General features: G+C 42.1%; 1 protein-coding gene across 2 annotated transcripts; it reads right to left on the bottom strand.

The window, feature by feature from the left end:
- Positions 1–1,876: 1,876 nt before the first annotated feature.
- On the bottom strand, positions 1,877–15,757 carry c9orf72 (C9orf72-SMCR8 complex subunit). 2 transcript variants are annotated; one of them, XM_079174063.1, is made up of 10 exons: positions 15,608–15,757; positions 14,208–14,713; positions 12,840–12,935; positions 12,319–12,383; positions 11,086–11,158; positions 10,212–10,328; positions 9,138–9,373; positions 8,906–8,963; positions 7,420–7,529; positions 1,877–3,889 (listed from the first exon to the last, which is right to left on the bottom strand). In XM_079174063.1, the coding sequence occupies exons 2-10, from the start codon at positions 14,652–14,654 to the stop codon at positions 3,703–3,705; spliced, it is 1,389 nt and encodes a 462-aa protein (XP_079030189.1). In that variant the 5' UTR covers positions 14,655–14,713; positions 15,608–15,757; the 3' UTR covers positions 1,877–3,702. The 2 variants fall into 2 exon arrangements, with proteins under 2 accessions (XP_079030189.1, XP_079030188.1); XM_079174062.1 differs by having other exon boundaries at positions 15,619–15,755.
- Positions 15,758–23,092: the final 7,335 nt, after the last annotated feature.

Genomic DNA, 23,092 nt, shown 5'->3' on the forward strand with positions numbered 1-23,092 from the left:
AGATGGCGAGTTAGAGACAGACCAATCAGAGGGCGTCGCGAGCGAGGCCACACACAGAGCTGACAGACAGTTCAATCAACCTATGAACGTTAATGTTTTTATAGTAGTGGGATTTCAGCAGCGCTGTTTTGATGCTGTACAGTTTTATTGAACCCATCGCAGGATCAACAGGATTCACACGTTTTTAATTATCTGTTTATGAAAGTTTTTTTCAGTATTTAAAATGCAAGCAATATAAAAATGAAACAAATGTATACACACACATTATACACTTAAGAAAATAAAAGAGTGCACAGAAAATATATATTTTTTAAAACCGTGAACAGAGCAAAGAAATGAAGGTGGTTTACACCCCCCCCCCCCCCCCCCCCCCCCCCCCTGTGATATTTCATAGTGTTGAGCTAAATGCATAACGCAAGGAGATTACCTTTCAATATTCAGTGTGGACTATATTTATTTCACATGCTGAATTATTTCCCTTATTCAGTGAATAAGGCCTCCGGCCAAAAGGGTATTAAGTGTTAGAGATTCAGTTTATGAAGCAGATAAATGCAGAGAAGTGAAGTGGGTGGGGCCTTCATGTTTCAAAGACTCATTACGGATGATGTAGATTTGGTTGGTAGGCTATAAATTAAAATATATACTGTGTACTGACATTGCATCCCCTTTTATAGCATAATATATGGTATATACTGGTGTATTAGTGTTTTTTCTTGCCATCATTTTGAAATAGAGAGTATAATGAATATTTGTGAATGTTGGTTTTGTAAATAGTTTAAACTTACCTTGACAATAGTCTTTGGTTAGATACATACAAAGAGTATATTCCACAAGAGTGAGACTACTTGCTTACATGCTGATGTTCATTAGGTTTAATAACCATGTTTACAATCTTAGTTTGGTGTGTTAGCATCAAAACCACAAATGTCAACCTCATGGTGGAGCTACAAGAAATGTTGAGGGATCACTCATTAGGATTCATCCTCTGGGTACCATGATGTTCAAAATGTTGTGCCAATCCATCTAGTAGATGTTCAGATGTTTCACAAGATGTGTGAAAACCTTGACATCCTGGTGGTGCAAGAGGAGAAGTCCCCAAAGTCAACAGGATTCATCCGCTGTGGACCATGAATGTTCGAAATGCTGTGCCAATTCATCTCGCAGGTGCTAAAATGTTCCTAAGATAAGTGAGAACTTTGACCTGCTGATGGTGCAAGAGAAAAAAGTCATCAAAGTCTGTAAGATTCATCCTCTTAGGACCCTGAATTTATTTGCAAAATTTCATGAAAATCTCTCCAATAGTTGTTGAGATACCAATGTGATGGATTGACCTACCTACCAACATTGACACCCCCGAGCACCTATTAAATGTGTTTGCAACGTGGGAGTTATTTTTGAAGCTCTGCTTTATTAATCCATTTGAGCCATTCCTACCAACAACTTCCCCTCTGCAATAAAATATTCTGCAAATGTTTAGCCGTTTCTGTCAGTGGTACTTTTAAAATGCTCATCTTAACACAAATGAGTGGATAAAGTGGTTTGAATATCAAAGGAGCTGAAAACTGGGAGCCAAAAGGAGAAAAAAATATAAAAATGGTAATTTGACTTCCTGTTCTATTCTCATCTGCTCTTAAACAATCTTGTGTCAAAGCAGCAGAAACAGTTACAGTTACATCAACAACTTCTGTTTTATCTCTAAGAATTGCCAGAGCTCTAGGGTACTATTTAATGTCGGATCCTGTTGTCATGCCCTCCCTCCAGTCACAACAACAAAGAACACGGAGGAGTCGTTTTACTGAAAAGGTGCCAAACATCAGGCTCAAAGCTTTTCCCTGCCAATCAAGTCGTCCCCTCAAGACCGACCTATTTTGGCAGTGGCTTTAAAAGAAACCATATCTCACATGAATAATTTTTTCCTGTTTTGTGAAGTAAATTCCTGACGGAGGTCCCTGATACAGTCGCTATACAGATATCCTATTCGTGTTATTTGGCTCATTCCCCCTCCTGTTTTAAATATGCAACAGTTCAAGGTCCTCGAGAGGACAACTCATTAGAATTTTCTAGCTTGAGGCAATTATAGATAGACTGAGATCTTCAAGCTGACTTTATTTCATCCAGTGGCTTAGAGAAAGCAGCTTCCTCAGATATCATTAACCACACCTCAGAGAAAGAGCAGTCGGGTTGTGAAGCACTTTACAGATCACGAACTTCCTCAGTTTTCTTCCACATGACCTTTATTCATACTGCCCCTAACATCTCTTCAGGCTAGTGTTAACCAAATACCTTATTTCAGGCATCTAACCCAAAAACCCATTAAAAAAAAAAAACATTGAGCTCGAGACGGGGGAAATGAAACTGCATAAATGCTGACTCATTTCTGGGTTTGAGGACTCGTTTCCCGCATCACTATAGGCTGCTTTCAATACACACTGCACACCTCCACGTGATCTCAACAGGACATCTTCATCCACCGTGACTCACGCAACACTTTGCCAGATGTTGTAACTTGGCGATTCAACCACTTTTCATCAAGACATTGAGTAGTGAATGTTGAAAAACTTTCAGTAAAAAAAAAAAATATATAAAGAGCACATTTGGCACACTCCGTTCCATTAACCTTGTCAAGTAACATCTTGGTTGTTGGTCAGCCAAAATTGAGCTTGCCAGAAAAAAATTGGGAGAGTGATGTTTGAGTAAGATGGATTTCAGCATATTGCTCGGAAAAAAAATAAATAACTAACAACTACTGAGAAAACTATCCAGCATGTGGTGGAGGGAAAGGTGTGGTATTAGTATCTCTGTCTCTCTAAGTGGGAGCATACATGTCCTGAATTCAAAATCACATGTAAATGTAGGGAAAATGGCAGACCATTATCACCTCACCGTATTACACTGTCAAAAAAACGATTTGCATCTTTGGAAGCCATACATGTAGCATATCAACTAGATGGCTTGACTTTAAGCCCACCACTACAGATGGATAATCCTAACAGCAAGTATGTGGGTCTGTCCTGAGAATCAAATGCAAATCCTTATGCACAGCCGAAGGTATTTAATAAAGACACTCATTGTCAGCTACACAGTCAGATGTGCTTTGTTAGGAAGGATGGTGATGAGGTTTCAATGACCGTTCTTTTACTTTGAATGAAATCTTTGTGATTACCTACTCTTTTTGTAATGTCACTTGATCAGCACCATTCACATTCAGTGCACAGGCTCATTCATTTAACTTCTTAAAGAAATAATAAAAAACAGGCAATTCACAAGTTTAAAGGTTTTGAGGTTATTGTATAACAGGCAATAAAGAAACCGATAACTCGTTTTAATAAATATGATTTCTAAAATAAATTGCAAATGTCCTGGTGGGCACCAATTTCGACGCCATGAATTAATACAGAAGGCAAAGGACACATGAATAATTCTTCTGGCTTTCTTAAAACATTAAACTCACATTATGCTTGCAGTTGATCAAGGCAATGTATCAGAACTTTAATTATAATGGCTCATAATAGCTGTAACAATCAGTCTTTGAAATCATGCCTTGAATTTATCAAGACAAAGACAAATGTTCTTTTCATTTCAACAAAGCAGAAACAAACATTCAGGCTAATGGTCGGCATGCATTGATGTAACAACAGAACAAACCAAAGACAATACCACATCTGTTTCCATTAGCCGAGCAGTGAGTACAAAGTGCAGGTGTCAGAAGCTCATGAGCACGTCTCGCTCCTGCATGCTGGTGTAGAACGGCTTCCCGAACACGAACGAGTGCAGCCCCGCCCTCAGCTTCTCGGCGAAGGCCATGACGACGTTCAGGTCCCCCTCCACCGTCAGATCCAGGTCCGTCTTCAGGTTGCGCAGGGATCGGAAGGGCTTCTTCCCTTTTTGCCTGTGGAGAGCGGAGAGGGGAGACCGTGGTAGTGTAGCTGCTAACGGCCTACAACGCTCGGGGTCAGAAGGATTTGCATTTAGCATCTAGTCGGGGGCCGCAGCTGGTGTGCGGGAGCGCCGTGGCCACGATGAATTATGTATGCCGCTATGCTGAGCATAAACAATGTTGTCGAGGCACCTGTATAATAGCGCGCCCTTCGACCTCAGGCTGTTAGCGGCACCATAAACAAGAGCGCTTTCATCCTCTCACGCGAGCACCTAAATAGTGGGTTTGCACGTGTGGTTGGTGTCGCTCCTGGAGCGAGACATGTTCAAACACCAACTATGAATTCAAAATCACATCTCTGGGACCAATTTAAGTCCAATTTATGTATATATATACATAAATAAATAAATAAAAATATATAGACATTTGAATAAATAAAGATTTAAATAAAAACTAATTAAAATAATTGTGTATTTTCTTTTTGTGATCTACATGTGAACATCAGTAGAGTTTCGATCACTCTGTCCCCTCCCATAAAACAGATGAGTCATATCTGAAGTGTTGGTTTAAAAGTAAAACAACAGTTTCTCGGTTTTCTTTTTCTTCTAAATGTTTCAAACATGTGTAACCATAGTATACTTTAAAGAAACCCGTCTTTGCCAGCTGAACGTTTGAAATGTAATCGTTTCTCTCTGCAGGTACATCCCGACGAGCGACCTCCCTCTACGTCACACACTTACGTGTAAAATATTCATCAGTGCAGCTCTAACATTATTCATATGGTGCCACGGTATGTGCGGTTTGGAAACACCATGTGACAGAAACTAATGGAGCCATAGTGTGTGTATTTCTTAGTGTTTGCATTTACTGATGCAACAATGCGGCCACTTTTAGTAACCCCAGTGTAACATGTACTGCTGTGTCACCTCGTCTGTACTGCAGTGTTCCAATACTTTGAGTGTTAATAATCTCAAAATCTGAAGTAAGACGCGCCGGGAGCAGAAGTTACAAATAGTCCTGGCTGCTTACGTACTTGTTGACGCATTTGCTCCAAGTGTCCTCACTCTTTCATGAACAGGAGAAAAAGCCAAATCGTACAGAAGGGGACGAGACTAAAACGGGAAGCGACTGCTGCCCTGAAGGAGTGGGAAGGTCAGTCCACTGTTGGGGAGCACAGACGGAGATGAGTCGAGGCCAGATGGAGCGATGACCGGGTCGCCATGGGGACAGCAGCGTGGAAAGAATTTCGAGGAGCTGAAGACGCTGGTGGGCCACAAGTGTCTCAAAGGAACGGTCGGGGCTTAAAGGGATAAGCTGGATGTTTTTAAGTGGTACTTGTCCATAGTCAGTGTATTACCTACAGTAGATGGCGGTTGGCAGTTTGGAGAAACAGACAGGAGTACCAGCACCAGCTTTTTTAGATTGTTTTCATTGTTCATCTCCGGTACAAGGCACTCCACCACACTGGGGGGCGTGCCAGCTACTGTAATTAATACACTCACTGTGGATAAGTACCTCATACAACCTCACTTAAAAAAAACTATCCCTTTAAGAAGGGGCTTTGAGAGCCGTGCCAGAAAGAGGTTCCTGTAACCGCGAATGCTCTGTTCACTGCCTAAATGAGAAACGCATTAACGCAAAGACTGGCACGAGGCCATCAAAATACACCAGGTCACCTTGACACCTGGCACCTGGCATACAGTCTCATTTCTGCGCCTCAGCGGGGGGGGGGGGGGGGGGGGGGGGGGGGGGGGGGGTTCTTGTCAGTGATCAAATGCCGATCATAAAAACATCATTTAGAGCTTTGATGATGATGATGATGATGATCTCTCAGATGTTGTGGTTGTGTGTGCACGGTGCATCATTTTCCCGCCCGGCACATTTTTATTTTTTTTTCCCCCAAAAACACGTGCCGTGTAGATGGAGGGAGCTGTCAGTCTGGGACGCCGGCGAGGATTCATCGCCCCGCACGGCGCGACGCGCAGCCGCTTGGTCACAGCTTCTCCCCGACACCAATCACCAGCATAAAGCAGTCCTGTGAGCGTGACTCGCCATCAAACGGGACACATTTAGTTGGTGTCGTTAAAAAGGCATCTTTTGGCATACACAAGCGAAGAAGTCATTTGTATTATTGTTATTGATTAATCTGCTGTTTATTTGCAGAGTGTATAAAATGTGAAAACTTCCCATCAGAAGATCTTCCCATTGCTTGTTTCATCCAGCCAAAAGTCCTGCATCATCATCATCGTCTATTAATTTTTTTTGTCTAATATTATAGTTTTATAAGCACGAGGGCCCTCAACCAATAAAGGTCTGAGATGTTTCCGTTAAATTAGTCCCACATAGCCAGACCAGATCTCTGCAGCGCTGTGGCTTGTATTTAAAAAAGATTTTTTTTAAAACCAATCACAATCTTCGTGGGCGGAGCTCAGCACAATGAAGCAGCGATGGTGCACAGCTGGCGAAAGAGGAGGAGAAGGCCACGTGAAATACGCAGCCAAAAAGCACATCTGGTGAGTCAGGCTACCATCAACTCTTTTTGGACTCGACTTAAGTACAAACCCTTTGTTCTCTTCACCACATACATCAATGTTGTGGCTTTCCCCTTTGAAGGGCAGAAATGGAAGACGGTAACATCAAGACACCTCCTCTGACCTCACGCCTGGTCGTGTGTGATGTTTAACACAAAGTGTGTTGGAACACGGCTGCTATTCTGGTGTTACAGAGAGACATACGGAGATCATGAATGTAGATGTGCCTGTTTGCTATTGTGCCTCATATAGTTGTCGCCAGCTCAGCAACAGCGTAATAGGACAAGGTGCTTCCACAGAGGAAGATGTAATGTAATCTTGCCATTCACTATGCCCCAGTGTGCAGATAGCATCGGGCTCCATCCAAACACTCAGCTAAGCTTCCTCAGTCACTGTGTTTGTGCACATCCAGCACAGGGTGAAGGATGACTCACCTGATCTTATGATTTGTTTTTTTCTCTACCGCTCAGCAGTATAGTGCCTGTGTTCTTTGTACTACTTCTTCTGCAGAAAAGTCTGATCATAACGTCAACTCTTTCTTCCCTGCATCCACAACATTGTTTGGTTTTGAACACATCTACCTAGCGGTGCTTGAGACGGCTTTAACCTGGACCCTCACCCCGGGAATAAAAACGCTTTCTCAATTGGAGTCGACATCAGTTCCCTATCGTTACGTGTTTGGTCATTTGTCCCCTTGAGCTTGCCATACCTTCTCCACCCCTGCGCTAACATTACCAGACGCAGAATAAAAAAAAAACACTGGCAGGACTATTTTGACCGCAGACTACAAGGCTTTAGGGTGTTTAGGAGGTCAGCGGCTGCAGCGCAAAGTCGATGCACAAACAATGGCGCACAGCAAGTCAATTAGCAGCTCTGCTATTTAGATTTGGGAATTTGTTTTTCCTCTGTGGATATGGAGGGGTGTGTGTGTGTGTGAGTGGAGTAGTCTTCCTGCCAAACAAGAATCCTTTTCGTTATTGGGATTAGAGTGATATTGGCGGCAGCTCTTACGTGTCGTCCTCGATGTACTTGAGCAGCGTGAGGGCCTTCCTGTGGAGCAGCAGCAGGAACTGGGCCAGGTAGGTGCTCCGCAGGGACAGGCCGGGCTTCAGCATGAACACCTGGGTACGACACAGGACGTCCATTAGTAGTCTGGAATAACAGCCCTAATGGCCCTCCTTTGTGCTGACCTTCAGAGAGGAACACACTGCCGTTGTCTTGAGAGGAACTTGTAACTCTGGGAGCACCTGCATACTGTGTATACTGTATACTGTGTATACTGCGTATTCCCACGGGGTTGTGACCCCGTGGGAATACATTGTACCGTTGTGTTTCAGGGTGCTCTGGAGACGCATTGTTCAAGTATTCACTGCAGCCTGATAGAAGGACCGGTCTGTGTTCAAACTATGAGAATGCGTCTGCCACTTTCAACTACACATTATTATACAGCGCAGTGAAAAAACAAGGTTGGTCATAGACGGCAATGGGGAGCCAAAAATAATAAATCTAACACTTCTACTTGTTGATTTCACAGTTGAATCCTCACTCAGGGCTAATAAAGTGCTTTATTTGAAAGCAGATTCATTCACAGTTAACCATTTTCAAACTTAATATCGCCACAAACACAATTTGTAATAGAAATGGATACAAACAGAATGGTATATAAATACAATAGGCAACTAAATAACTTAGCATTTCTACCATGTTCTTGCCTCAGTAAGTTTGGTTCACTATCAATTTTACTGAGTCAGACTTTTTAAGGGTTCATCACCTGACCAAAAAGAGAATCAGAACAGGTGAATTTATGCCATTTTCATCTTGTGCAATAAGAAGCAGGTGCTTGTAACTGGATTTAACAATACTGAGATATGTGCCATTGAATTTGCCTCAACTTGGTGTGTAAGAGCATTGGGTTGATACTACGGAAGCCCTGAGAGGTGTTCTGTTCCTCTCTAGAACAGAGGGGAGTTGTGCACTTCAGCCTCTTGTGGCCAATATTGACAAGAAAGAACACAAACTAAAATAAACGTAATAAATTGTTTGTTCTGCTGTTCTTAAGTCATAAGCACAGAAGAAATTCAGATCAGATTAAGAAAAATGGATGAGCAGATATTTTTTCTCTCACTTTTCTTCAGGTCTTCCAGAAAAAGCTTTTTTATTTGTTTTAGTGACACTATTATGGTCAATGTTAAATGAGTACATTTAAGCACTGTTCAATTTTCCTAACGAACATATTCCTATTGTGGGTTGAATGGTAAATATGGTAAATAGGGTTTTATCAAATATTTATCAAAAATGCTTTACAATTTCTCTCCCATTTTTCTTCTGAATGACGACGAGAATGATAAAAATGGTTCTGTTATGTTACTGTCACTATTTTTGTCAATATGTTTAAGGGTTTACTTTTTCTTGTCTCGTTTCTTCTGACTTGGTTGAGCGGTTTTTTTAATTGACATAATAAAGAATATGGAAGAAAAAGGTGCTGCTGTATTCTTACCTCGTCTATGAACGACTTCACCAAAGTGTCTTTATGCATGACGTCTTGAAATATATTCCTAGTAAAAAAGAAAAGGCATTGTGGTTATATGACATGCAACATGTTTTTCTTTTCTTTAAATATGGTGTAAAAAAAATGTAAACAAAATAGAGTATTAAAAAAAAATGCAGAGTTGTGACTTCTGTGTAACGCACAAATGCGAACAGACACTGCGTGTGTGTGCGTGGCTCACAGGTCGGGCGTGAAGGTCTCGTCGGTGTGAATGACCGTGTCGGGGGGGATGTCCTCCTCGCTGTCCGTCTTCCAGAGGGCGCTCAGCTCGGAGCGCATGTAGCGCCGCTGGTTGTACGTGTGCTCGTGGCACGGTGGCATCTGCTTCACCGTGTTGATGTCCACGTCGATGTGCGTGGTCGGGTACGGGGAGTAGAGCACCTGGCGGAAGGGCAGGACGAAGCTGCCCGTGGAGTCCTGTGAATTAAAAAAAAAGGAGGGGGGGGTTGAATACCTGTCAACCCTGAGGTGATCCTACAGTAGGTTTACATTATTGTGCGTAGTGTGTAGGAAATCTGTTCCCTCCACACAAACCTGATTTTCCTGAGGAAACAACAATAGGGAGTTTTATCAAAGCTTCTTTGCACGCATCTGCCGTGGCTATACTCACATAGGGATGGTGAAGCTACCTTGATGTTTATTCTTTGTTCACGTATTGTGTGTGTTTGTTTTTTACATGCCAGTCAGAAGGTCTAATAAATAATTTCACTATTTTTTTGTTGGAAGGCTTCCAACTTCCTTTCTTGTTGTTTCTCCCTGGGCCACTTTCTCTTGTTCCCCACTGCATCTTATGTTGAAATCTATAAGACGGTCCTGCAGGAGCTCCACTACACAGCCGACGTGCACCACACTGACTCTTAACGACTGCACTAACGAGCACCGCCAGGTGTTCTGCCGCTGCCGCTTGTTCTCTTCCTGTTGACATAAAGAGCCGGCCGCACTGTGTAACGCCGAGCCCACGCGACTCGCAAAGCAGCAGCAAATAAGAAGTGATTGTAACGTTGAGAACTGTGAGTAGAATTCACTAACAACAAACACTGTACTTAACTTGAACAATGCAGTTAGATAATTAAAATAAATATTAAACAGATCTGAATCGCATGCAGTGCAGTAATACAAATATATTATCGCAACTATTCATACAAAAAAGAAATGAGGTCATAACAACATCAAACGAGCAGGCAGAACAGAACAATAAGCAGGCTCCTATTCAAATGGCACTGTGCGGTATAATGAGAGGGGAACTGGCGGCTACCTTGAGCAGACCCTGAACAAACAGGCCCGTGTCATATTTGAAAGAAGAGTCAGCCTTGCAGAGGCGGGAGCACTTCCTCTCAGCCGGGGTGAGGAAGAGGCAGAGAGTCCGCACAATCTGCAAAAAAATAAAAAAACAACAACCCCAGAACAGTCAGATTTCATCACTTCAGAAAATAACTGGCTTTGATTTGCTTTCAACTGCTTCCCGGTAGATGGAAAACAGCTTAAACGTGACATCGTTTAGAAGGCGTGTGCAAACCTTATGCAACCACGCTGTACTAGGTTTACTATTTAAACTTGGACCGAAAATAAATTGCTTTTTGTTTTCACCTTAATCTCCCTGCTTAAGACGTGGTGGATATCTGCCAGGCCAGCACATTTATTCAAGGAGCTACATCTCAGCACAAAATGGACTAAAGCAGCCACATTTTGGTAATGGACCTTAATGTGACATTAGGCTTGAGGCTTGTTGTTAAGACACAAATAAAATGTACGATCTAATTGGGGGCTCAGTTCAGGCCTCAAGTCAACAAAACTACAAATTACGGCGGTGCAGGCCTTTGATATTCATCGGGCGAACCGTTAGCGGCTGTTTTCCTGCTGTAGATCTCTTAAACAAACAGCGTACGCAAGAGAACATTTCTTCGTTTCATTCCCATATGTGCCCATTTGGAGAAGCTGATAAGCTTCCTCGTGCTACTTCTGTTTGGAAACTGCCAAAGCCCAGACAGACATTGAAAACGTCGGCTCGAGCAGCAACAGAGACACGAGGGGCTCATTAAAGCTCCGAAACAACACACTTCAAAACATTCTAAATTATGTAGATGCTTTACAAATATGTTTGTGTGCGGCCACTAATACGGAGCGTTTACCTTATTTACTTTCTCTGGGTTGCTGCCGACCACAATCGAACAGCCGCAAGTCTGCAGATGAGAGCTGATGGCCCTGAACCACGGAGACAAAGACATGCAAATTAGAACCAATTAGCTTCATTAGCGCTGCTCTGATCGTCAACGACAGCTTTTAGGAATAATGATTGAGACGGAGGGAGGAGGAGGACATGAGGCTTTATGTAGAGGGGCCAGTGGAGAGTTACATCTGCCTAGTAATAATCACATTTACAGTTTTAATCATGTTGTTTGGTTCATTTTCTGACCTTTTCAATATATTCTGAGGGAAATAGTCAATTTCATGACCTTCTGTCATCATTTGATAGTCACGAAAATGAACTGATTGGTCTTAAGCTTGATCCTACATTGGCTCAAACGTACAGCTAGCCTGTACGAAAGCACTGAGAGGCAAGAAAAAAGAAAATTCTATAAAAAAAAACATTTTTCAAGGCGTTTGTTGTTGTAAAACTATTTTCGGCCACAAGAGGCTGAAATGCACCACTTGTTCTAAATAGGACTTGTTTTCATCGAGCCGAGTTTTACACAAATTACAGATATTGCGAGTTAGCCTGTAGGATTTTAATCCGTGCTCATCTGCCGTTATCATCAATACCATTAGCCCTATTTAAAACATGGGGTAGTGGTGCACGTCAGCCATTTGTGGCTGAAATGAGTATTACGACAACACACAAAAACACCTGCCTTAAGCTACTTTCTACAGATGAAAAGAAGGCAATTAAATTATTCTGGCAAAACATTTTATTTTTACACAAATTATTTATTTTTTTAGGAATTTAGAACAATTATTCTGGCAAAATCTGTTCCTGATCTTAAGGCATAAACACAGGAGAGAAAAGTTTTTTCTTTACTCACTTCCCTCTCAGGGCTTCCGTAAGTCTGCTATTCTCTCACTAAAAAGCTCCATCAGCTAAAAAGCTCCTTAAGATCCAAGTAAATAAATTGCAGTGCACAGATGCTTTATCATCACCACAGGATGCTGAACTAATCCTGCTCAACTCTGAGCAATCGGGAGCTCTACTGCCGGAATGGACTTTCCGGACCCTCAACACTAACGGCCATTTTAGCTTTGGTCCTTTCTCAGGAGGAAACTTGGGCTAAGTGGCGAGCCATAAGTCATCATTGGAAGCTTGATGGGCGTTAAACGGGCGATGTTCATCATCCGTCTTCCCTTCGCCTGTATCGGAGAGCACTTACTTGTGGAGGAAATCCTCGTGGCAGCTGTCCCCGATGTCATCATCATTTAGCACGGTGTCTTTTATCTGCTCAGCGGGAGCGAAACAAATGAGTCATTTAAAAAAGAGAATTGGTCTCAACAAAGACAAAAGTGCTGATGGGCACATTTGCAGGCACTGCGATGAAAATGAAAATGAAAAAAGCACCATTGTGCAACAATGTAGGAAACAGCAAGACGGATTCCAGGGAGATTCTTTTGTGCTGCTTCTTTTTTTTTTGTCGCATTTGCATATTAGAAGGAAGCAAATGTGTTGAATCACACTGGGTGGTAATCTAGTCAGGGGGGAACCTGGGTAATTTAAACCTCTTGCAAATAGAAACTATTTGAACAAGTGAAATAATGAAAGAACTGAAAAGTTGGAGAAAGATTTTCTTTTTTTTTTTTAAGCTATTAATTCTGCCACCGACAGGAACATGAATCAACCGTTACAGTTTCTAGTGGTTCGCTTGATCACTGGTGGCGACGTGCGTGTGCTGCTCACGTTTATGTCTTCCGGCACACTGTGCGACTTCATGGAGGCCAACAGCTCCATGATGGGGACGATCTCCAAGCTCAGCACCGAGATGATGTTGTAGCCCTGAAGTGGAGGGAAGGGGAAACGGTTCACTGTGACGCACTGCAGAAACACTAAAGCCGGTTTACTGAGGGGACGGACGATTTAAGGATTCAAACGGCGTGTTGTGCATTTCACTCAGGCGCTGGAAGCCTCAATCTCAAAGTGAAAAGACACCACCGACACTGTGGTGTTACCACTGAAGGGGATAGACAGAATAAAAGCCATTAGAGCTGGACTGATGAGTCGGCTGGATCCATATATGAAGTTCTACAAAGTTTGTCTTCCAGAGACCACTGTTGACTTTCGTTGTAAAATGTCCTTCTCAGTACATATATTGGTAAAAATGTGTTTTAAAGAAACTGTGAGGGCTCCATGTTTTGTAACTCATATTATGATATTGGTTGGACTGTGAAAAAGCTTTGAGGTAATTTAGCAACTATTATAAAACACTCCGTAAAAACGTTTGGTTCAAGGTACATTCAGTTGTTTGAAAAGGATCAAGAACCATATAGCTGTACCAGAACTACAGATAATGATCTAGATTGGAAAATATCAAAGAAGAAGCAACATTATTATTCTGACCAGACACAATGCCAAACTGTACTCAACAGGTTTTGGCACTCAATGGTACGGATACATTATAGTCAGTGCCAAAAAGTAAGTAAGTACTGAGGATCAATATCCAGCCATGAGGCCAGTGAGCAGTGCTTGGCAGCAACGAGGGCTCTTATATACGTTTTCAAAGCAACACAAGATGAGTAACAGAGCGTCAGAAAAGGCTGAACTGTGGGAGGATCAGGCAACATCAAAAAACCTCCTAAAATATTTACGGTGATGGGGGGGAGCAGTCTGATCAGAGGATCACCGTCCAAAAGGTAAAAGGGAGTAACAGGGATGTGCACACTGCTGGTTGAGATTCAACCTAGTAGACCCACTTTTAACAGCAGTGTCTGCAACAGGGATATATATATTTTTAGTGTTGTGCGTCATGTTATTTTTTCTCCCACCCCTATTATTACCTCCCCACTGGCGTTCTCTGTAGGAGCTCTCAGACCTAATTAGCTAATTTCAGTCCTCTGTGTTGGGAGGCTGCAACTTTATTATTCTGGCTATGTTGTTGCAATCCCAAATGGGTAAAACAGAGGTGATAGATTACTTAATATCCATTTCAAATCAGGACCTACGGATAGATCAGGTCTTAAAGTAGGTTTATGGGTATAAAGGGGGAACAATTTTTCTTCTCTCGTGTCCAACAGCGAGAAGTCAGGGGATCAGCAATAGCGGCTTGGGTACCTTCTGCATCCAAATGCGTCCCTTGCGGATGACGTGCTTCAGCCTCTCCACGCAGATGGTGTGCAGAGGCAGGTAGAAGGCCAGCTCCGTCTGTGGGAGGACGATGGACAAGGCGCACGTGTTCTTGTCCCCCTTCAGCTCGCCGTCGAAGATGAGCGACACGATGATGACGCCCTTCTCCGCCAGGACAAAGAACTTCACGTCCACGGCACCGCACTCGGCGCTGCGCAGGATCTCCCCGTTGAGCGTGTGGTTGGCCAAAAAGGTGACCTCTCCGTCGCTGAGGAACATCAGCTGGTCTCCCCTCGGCGTCCAGATGTGGCGCACCCGCGGCCCCAGGATGTTGTCCCAGTAGGCGAAGGTGGCAGCCAGCAGCGGGCATTCTCCCTCCACTGCTACCTCAGACTTCGCCACGGCGGGTGACTGGGGCGGACAGCCAGAGGACATTGGAGGGGCCTGGAGATGTCACCGTCTTCCCCCGAGTGTCCCAGTGAATGATAAGACACCTACAGGAAACGACAGTTATCAGCTAAAGAGTAGATTCTACTTCTGTTCCAAATGCCTCTGAAAGCACTTGTAATTGCACAACGATCAGAAGTTTTCAGCTCACGTAGTGCAAGAAATCCGATAAACCCAAAGGCTTCAAGTGGAAATGAAAGTCATTTGTTTGGGATGTTGTTGGAGTCAGCTGATACTTTTTTTAGCCAAAGTCAATAGCAACTTCTCTTTTTATGGCAATGTTGTGTTTGACAAACAGTGCAGTGTTTCTGCAAGGACGAAGTTATCACCATACTCCTTTCAATATGTGGCATTTTCATGCTTAATTAAATGTTTTAGCAAACTAAACGTCTGTAAAATGCTTACCCAAGAGCCTGTATCAGTCTTTATGAACTTCTGAGGAATTCTGCATTCATGCTTAATATACTTACACGTTATTCAGTAAAAATGTCTCTTTTTACTTTTCAATATAGCTCTCTGCGTTAGGTGTCTTACCTGGAAACTTACGGCGTATCAGACATATAGCGTCATGTAACGTTATAACATTAAATCATAAATACAACTGCTACTATCATACGTATGCCAAATTTCCCAGCAACCTCTATTAATTTAAGTTGTGCCGCTGTTTCGTCGACAGGTAGCTCTGAATATGGTTTAAATGTTTTATGTTTAACGATACACAAACAACAAAACTGCTCATAATTACGTCGTGTAAACTCCAGTGACAATGCAGTATTCAAACTAGCTTAAGCACGGTATCGGTAAAAAAGAGAAATTATCATAATTTTGGTATTTAGCTAACCAGTCAATAATTATTAGCAGGCTAACTCAGGGCAGCTCGCTAACTGGCGTTAGCCGAACTAGCACCGACAAAGCGCAGGAATGACACCGCCACGACTAACTTGTTCTTCACCTTTTCGGTGGTGAATGGCCACACCGCGGCGTCTTTTAGAGGACGAGTGTTGGATTTTGCTGATATGTCCTCATTACATTGTTTTCTGTTAGCATGTAGCTCAACGCTTGAATGGTGATTAGCCAGCTGCTGTGTTGTTGTCTTCGACACACTTCCTAGTACGTCAGCCCACGTCACCGTTGACAGAGCTGCACAGCGACCTCTAGCGCGCGAAGCGCGGCAGTGGCCAGTGAGTCAATGATGTCATGTTTAGTCCGGGCGGCCACCTGCAGAAAATGAGTTATTGGAAATTATTTATCTGGTCATACGAATGGATATCTGCGGGAAGAACACTTTGTGTTTGCCTTTTTAATTTCATCTTCTAAGGGTACTGCGAGTCCAAATTAATAGCAACCCACGTCAGTCCTGGAGACCTACTGCTTTTTCTCCCCTTTTCCTCCTTCTAAATACCACTGTAAATAACATTTAGGACACCTCCCGTGAGTACTTGGCTGCAGACCTCCTCCAAGGGAACCATAAACAGATGTTAACATGATTGTGTTATTTTCCTTGAGGATATATGTGATATTTTCCAATTTCACCGGGATTTTAAACACTCCCAGTCCTCCTTTGCCATGGGGAACATTAAGGGAACGTATCTCTTTCACACATCCATAAATACCTTCACATTTCTCAGCTTTATATTCATCTACACTTGAGCTGACACCAAGTTACAATATTATTCCTAATAATCTCAGTAAGACACTTACGGATGGCTGCCGCCTTTGGCTCCAACTGGCTCATCAGAGGGAACGCTCCTGCAAGCAATGAGTCCTAATTATGTCACACAATTACACCGACAGTTGGAAATTGTACACTCAGCTGTGATGCAATCCAAGACACATTTGGTGGTGACCTGTCATTTTAGGAAATTTGCTTTCTTGCCTGGCAACCTCACAATGACGACAAGAGTTCACAAAGTCACTTCTCCCGCCTGTGGAGATATTTTATATCTCCTGTATATATATGTTAGGATTGATAACATTGTATAATATTATAGCAGCTTAAGATCAGTCTCAACACAACTAATTAGTATATATTTCCACTTTGTTGTAAACTCTGTGTGACCGAACGCACGCTGGTTGAACAGGTATATCTGGTTGACCCAGTGGGGTCAGCTCTTATCTAAATAGGGACCATGACCTGCATGCCTGTGTTCTGACCATCTCCATATATGGACTTATGTCTGGCATGCCTGTGTGCTCACCATTTTTCCCTGGAAGAATAAATAACTGACCTCCAGGTAACGGACGGACATGAGAGTGGTTCCAATGTTCTCGCCCGACTCTCGGTAAGAAAGAGAGTAATAAGCAAACTATTCCATTAAAATATTTTTTGTTCCCATTTAATTGATATTGGTGGGGCATAAGCGCGTGGTTATGAAGTGACTGTGCTGCCCTTCAGCTATAGCCTGCTAATTACATCCAGATAGGATTTGAAGGGAGAAGGGAGCGTTCAGCTGTCTCTGAATATTTAGGATTTATGAGATCTTTCCCTACATAAAACTGAATATTCTTTGACACGTTCATATTCTTTGCATCAGATCTTCCTGCCTTTCTTTCCTCTCCTTTTCTTTTTCCGAATGCTTACATTATTCCTTTTAATTTTGTGGACATTTTCAGTGTGTTTGCATCATTGCCCGCTCTTCCCTCTATGACTAAATGTGAGCCACATCGTGAAGAACAAGATACTAAGTCCCTTTTCTTCTTCTTCCCTATACGGCGCTGCAGCAGCAGCAGCTAACTCAGACAGTGTGTGGACGGTCAGCTTTAAAAAAAAAAGTTGTCTCCTGCTGAAGTTTTCAAGGTCACTGACCGTCAACAGCCACTCCAAATTGCGTGGCTACCCCCTGGCCGCCTTGCTGATGTGATTGCATTCTGTGAACAGCACTGCAGCCTTACTGCTACAGAGGCGAGCGGCTTCCCATTACTCTATATTCCTCAGAGGCAAAAGGACCCATGGCAATTTTTGTAGAACTATTTTAATACATGTTTTTTAGTTCTCTTTTTTTTGTGGTAACTTCCTCATGGTAGATTCTCCAAATTGAAGGTGTTATTAATACTATATATATATAGTATTAATAACACCTTCGATTATATATATATTTATATATAATACTAGTCTATTATCTCTTCCCCGATGAAAGTCAAAAGTGTATGGTCTTCATTTTTAAGCGTAGTCACTCCAGATTCAAAGGACATTCATGTACTTCATCATCTTGCTTTACATAAAAGTGCCTCAAGATCTTTTTTCTTTCCTGTTATAAATCTTTTCATCTTCAAAAGCACAGTCAGGTTCCTGGGTCTCAATTCATGAGAAATTGATGAAGCTCTTCTTGGCTTTTTGTATCTCTTTCGAATTCTCACAAAAGCTATTTAGGAAACAATTACTTCCGTTGTTTTGGTCGAGGATAAGATTAGAAAATATATATATATACTTTTCCTGTTTACTTTGGGGTTCTTACCGCCTTATTGCCACCTGCCAGCCATCTTCTGTACAGTTTGTTGCTATGACGGCGTAAAGTGATGACAGGGTGGGAAAAATACATGCCATATTAGATTTACCTATTCAGGCGTTTTTGTGGCTGCAGACCACCACAAAGATGCAATCAGACTCTCTAACCGCCCGCAGCCAGAACAGATCCAACCAATAACCAACTTACTGGCAGTGTTAGCACACTGTAATGGTGTTACTTTGTTCCTTGCAGGTTTTTCTTGTGCCAGGACCGAGGCTTGGATAATCGTGCACGTCGCCCACAATATCCGTGTCTTTAAGTACCACTTTTGGTCTGTTACTTCCCACCTGCTTCAGTAGGTGCTAACCACCGTCTTTTTATTCACACATTTTGGATGTTGATCATTACACTGAATACTTACATGTACAAAAACAACTCTCTGCCTACACAATATCTTGTTTGGAAATGTAGGTTTCTTGATGTTGAAGTAAGACTTTCTCTCTAAACATTGCCGTAGTTATCTCCTACTACAGGCTTTTAAAGGAATACAACATATTGGGAAATACACTTTGCTTTCTTGCCCAGAGTTAAGTGAGAAGATGGATCCCACGCTCATATTTGTTCATAGAATACTAAGCTGGAGACGTTAGCTAAGCTAAAGATTGGATACCGGGAAACAGCAAGCCTGTCCAAGGCTTGACAAAAAAAACATCTTCCTAACAGCGCCCTTAAAGCTCACTGTGTTTTAAAAGAACCCTGTGTGCACATGTCGGCAACATAAATGGCGTACTGCCCCAGCCATCCATAAGAGTTAGCCAGCTTTAAACTTTGAATTAAAACTGTTCCCAGCATCAGCGTGGCTGCTTGTTGTCTGCTTGGAGCTTCAGAAACGATATAACAGTGGACTCAAGTTCGGATCACAACCGTTTCAGAGCAACAGGTGTTTCAGTTTGACGAGTGATCGTGTTAACTGTCGAATTTCAGCCGAAAGCTCGGTGGTTGCTCGCAGTAATTTACGTAAATGGTCGGCGTAGATAGGAAACACAGATGAGTATGCAGTTTGAGTTTTCAACAGCGGTGGCCTCCACGAGCAATGGCTGAGAGCCACCAATTAGCACGGTCACTCCTTCAACCGCAACACCGGCGGCGTCTATGCTCCAAGCTGTCAAAACGCGTTGATCCCCGCTGGGACTGATCATGTTGTTTGTAGCGGCCATTTTAAAACTCAATAAACTCAGTCTGTTTATCTTGGTGTTTGACGTTCTGTATACTTTGGCCACTAAATATTGGACCACATTTATTCTACTCACTCACTAATTTGGTTAGGTTGCAATCGTGATCTTTGGCATTAATGCCCTTGCATAGCTTGACAAGCTGTTGCACTCCGCCGTACTTCCGTTTGCCAAACTGCATGCGCACACTTCAGTACGTCATCGTTTACAAACGGTAAAAGGTGCTAATATGTTAAACAGGGAGCTTTCCAGGTGCTGGCAGGCAGATTTCTTTCAACCTTTGGACCATGCCAGGCTAGCTGTGATGCTAGGCTAAGTTAACGGTCTCCTGGCTGTAGCTTCATAATTACTGTTTGAACAACACAGACATGATCTTCTCATCTAAGTGTGTTTAGCCAAAATGTCGAACCATATCCTAAACAAATCTGTGGTTTTGAAAAGTAATGCTCATAATAACATTACTTGCCCAAAAGTTGCCCATTGCCAATACGTTGACACTGTCTATAATTTGATTACATGAAATAACATTTTACGGAAAATTGTAGTTGCAGTTTTTGAGGAACCTCTCATATCTATCTCATATTTAACACTTTTCTGCATCCTTCGCCTTCCTTTTTAATGTAGACTCTTTTGAGAGTAGAAATCTCTATTTCATATCTGTATCACTTTCCTCTGAGCTCATCATTCGGCTTGGAGGGCAGACTTTTCATGCAATGCCATTTCATCTATATCTGCCCCAAATGAGTGGGAGGTAAATCTGTCTGTGTTGCATATTTCCCATTCACAGTCCCTTTTTATTCCCATTCACAAAGAAAATCTCTGGTCATGTATCTGAACTTCAATATCCCTGGCTTCAAAGGATGCCTTTTTTTAGTCATGATAATCACACGCTGGAAGAAACCTTCTGTTTCACTGTTTCACACATAATTAGCTGTATGGATATAAATCCAGCAGCTTCTGCGCACTAATAGTCTACAAGAAGTATTCTCCTGTGGTTGACCCATGAATGGAGAGGGTGCAGGTTGTTACTTCATTTAAATATGAGGAAATCACTACTTTACTTATCATAAACATGTTGTCCAGCTGATTACTTTTTTTTCCATGCCAGTGGCGCTTCTATGGATGCTAATATTGGTCTGTCGGATGGTCGGTTCATACTGAAATGTCTAGACAACTGTTGGCTGGATTGCTGTGACATTTTGTACAATCATTCATGGTCCCCAGAGGATGAAGCCCAATGACGTCTGATATTTCCTCTAGCGCCACCACGAGGTTCCCACTTGTGGTTCTGAGAGAAAAATCTCAACAAATATTATGAAATTTGGTGCACACCTTCATGTTACTTTTTCTTTTATTATTGTGTGACTCTATTTCCAATTTAGACATAAAATACATTTTCACACCGTAACTTCATAATATGTTATATTATATATATATATATATATATAAATACACATTTCAGGCACGTCCCCAGATTCTTACTCAGTCCTGTTACCCTGACACATTTCCCTCTCAAAAATCAACAGGTAGTATCATTTGAGTCTCGTACAAGGCCGTGGGAAGACTAAAAGTAAGTTCTCTCATTCTATTCTCTGTGTTTTTCATAACATTTTAAGTATGACTGCAAGTAACAATCTCAACGTAAAGTGCTGTTCACTAAATTATTGTATATTTTTAAACGATTGTTAACATTTAATGTTTTTGGTACTGTTCAGTACTGTTAATCATATGAACCATCTTCTATTTTATTTATATTAGATAAAGTGCTGACATTTTTTTTTTAAAGTTACAACACGCAAATAGCACCCAATTTGGCGAAATGGTGACACTGGCAGCCTGATTCCCCCTTTTGATTTGGATACAAAACCTTGCATTTCAAATAGCATTTTAAGTTCATTTTTATTAATATTTTGAATTCAAATAAATGATGTCTCGTTATTGTAAAATTTGTTTTAAAGGCATACTATGCAGGAACTGTCGCTTACTGTTTTTAAACACAACCTTCAAGATCCCTCCTCCCAACACCAGAAGACACCAAATCGATAATTGAGAGGAATTAATTCGGTACGAGCCTATATATTGTTTTAATATACCTTTAATAAGGTAAGAATGTTATTCATTTAGTCTTGTTTAAGACAGTCAAGACACTTGATAGCGCCTTGCGAAGTCATTTCACATGAACCTCTTAATGTGTTTGGCACAGTAAATACCTCATGAATTACTAATTCAATTTGGATTAAACACGATTAAATTTGGATTCTAAGTACAAAGCTACATTGGATGACTGAGCAGCGATCTGCGCTAAAAGCTCTGAGGTTGTGGAGTCTGTGGCTGTGTCTCTGTATCTGCGGTTCACTTCATTAGTGTCTGAGTGGTTTTTTTTCTCAGGGAGATGTGATGGAGAGGAGTGACAGCACCGCATCTCTTTTCCGTCTGCCATGGACGGACAGACGGGCTCCTGTTTACGCCCAGCCCGGCAGCCTGATGCTCACCGCCAGCATCCATTAGGATCGCTTTTACATCAGTCCTTTCCCCACTAACCTACATGGCCACGAGAAATGGGGCAAAGCTGCCCTCAGAGAAGCCTCCCGGGCCTCCATGACTCCTAGTTTTTTCTCATTCTGCCACCTCTTTCGTGAAATAACCCCCTATCTTCCTTCACATACCCTGTGTTAGAACTGAAAATATCACACATATTGGTGGTAAAAGTAGACATGCATGGCGGGTACACGCTGTGTCGGGCACAATGTCACATAAGACTAGACCTTAAGCATAAAACACTGACATGAATACACATTGCAAATACAGCAGGAAGAAGAACAAAAACGCTAAAGATGAATGACATAAGTACAATCACAAAGCTCCACAGTCTGTCACGCTCATGATCGCGCTTCAGCAAAGGCTGGTCCTGCCAATTCCAATTACTCCTCAATTTCTTAAAAGGGCAAAGTATGGACAGGCTACTGGGCCATAATAAGCCCGGTCCCTTTGTATGGTTTCAAAGCAGCCCCCAGGTTTGAAACAAGGCGCAATAGCAACGATCGGTGTCGCCATTCAAAGGAGGGAACTTCAAAGAACCTCATTTTCTCTTGCCCAGCTGCAATGTGGCTCGCTGTCACGAGCCAATCATTATAATCAGTAAAAAAGAAAACTGGGCTTTCGAAAGACAGCTAAACAGACTGACACTGCAGGTCACTGTATCTGCCTCAAATACTGCCTCAAAGACTGATGAAGACATGTTAGGATGATCAAGAACAGGAGCTTTAATGGGAGTTCATGTACTTCCTGTCTGAGAAGCAATACTGTTAGATCACAATGGGTGTGTATTTGTCAAAGGATCATAATTAGGACTACCAATTTAGATACGATGCACAGTACCAGGACTCTGTGTAAACGATATACAGAGTCTTGGTTTCCCTGGGTTGATACATTTTAAGCATCATCAGAAATACATGTATCTACGAAATGATCCATTGCATTGGTGTTACATTAACAACGTGTTATCAATTCACATTGATCATTACAAATTAGAAGGAAATTTGCAGTTGAAGCACTGAATAAGTTGAAGCAGTAGTTGCAGTACGTGCAGTACAAATACTTAAAGAAGTTTCATCTTCAAGTGTAAGAACTACACGGAGTTGAGGTGCCTTTTTAATTGTGAAAGTCAAGTTGAAGTATTAGTTTGAACATTTTTTTTTGTTTAAAGGTGAAGACCTGAGACCCAGAAGTGTTAGTCAAAGTATAAGCA

Source organism: Pholis gunnellus (assembly GCF_910591455.1).
Source record: "Pholis gunnellus genome assembly, chromosome: 15".
NCBI lineage: Eukaryota > Metazoa > Chordata > Actinopteri > Perciformes > Pholidae > Pholis > Pholis gunnellus.

Coding starts and splice junctions, on each gene's coding strand:
- c9orf72 (XM_079174063.1), bottom strand. CDS start 14,654: ATGTCCTCTGGCTGTCCGCCCCAGTCACCCGCCGTGGCGAAGTCTGAG. Junction 12,936..14,207: donor GACGCATTTGGATGCAGAAG/GTACCCAAGCCG, acceptor CCTCCACTTCAG/GGCTACAACATCATCTCGGT. Junction 9,374..10,211: donor TTGTTCAGGGTCTGCTCAAG/GTAGCCGCCAGT, acceptor TTTAATTCACAG/GACTCCACGGGCAGCTTCGT.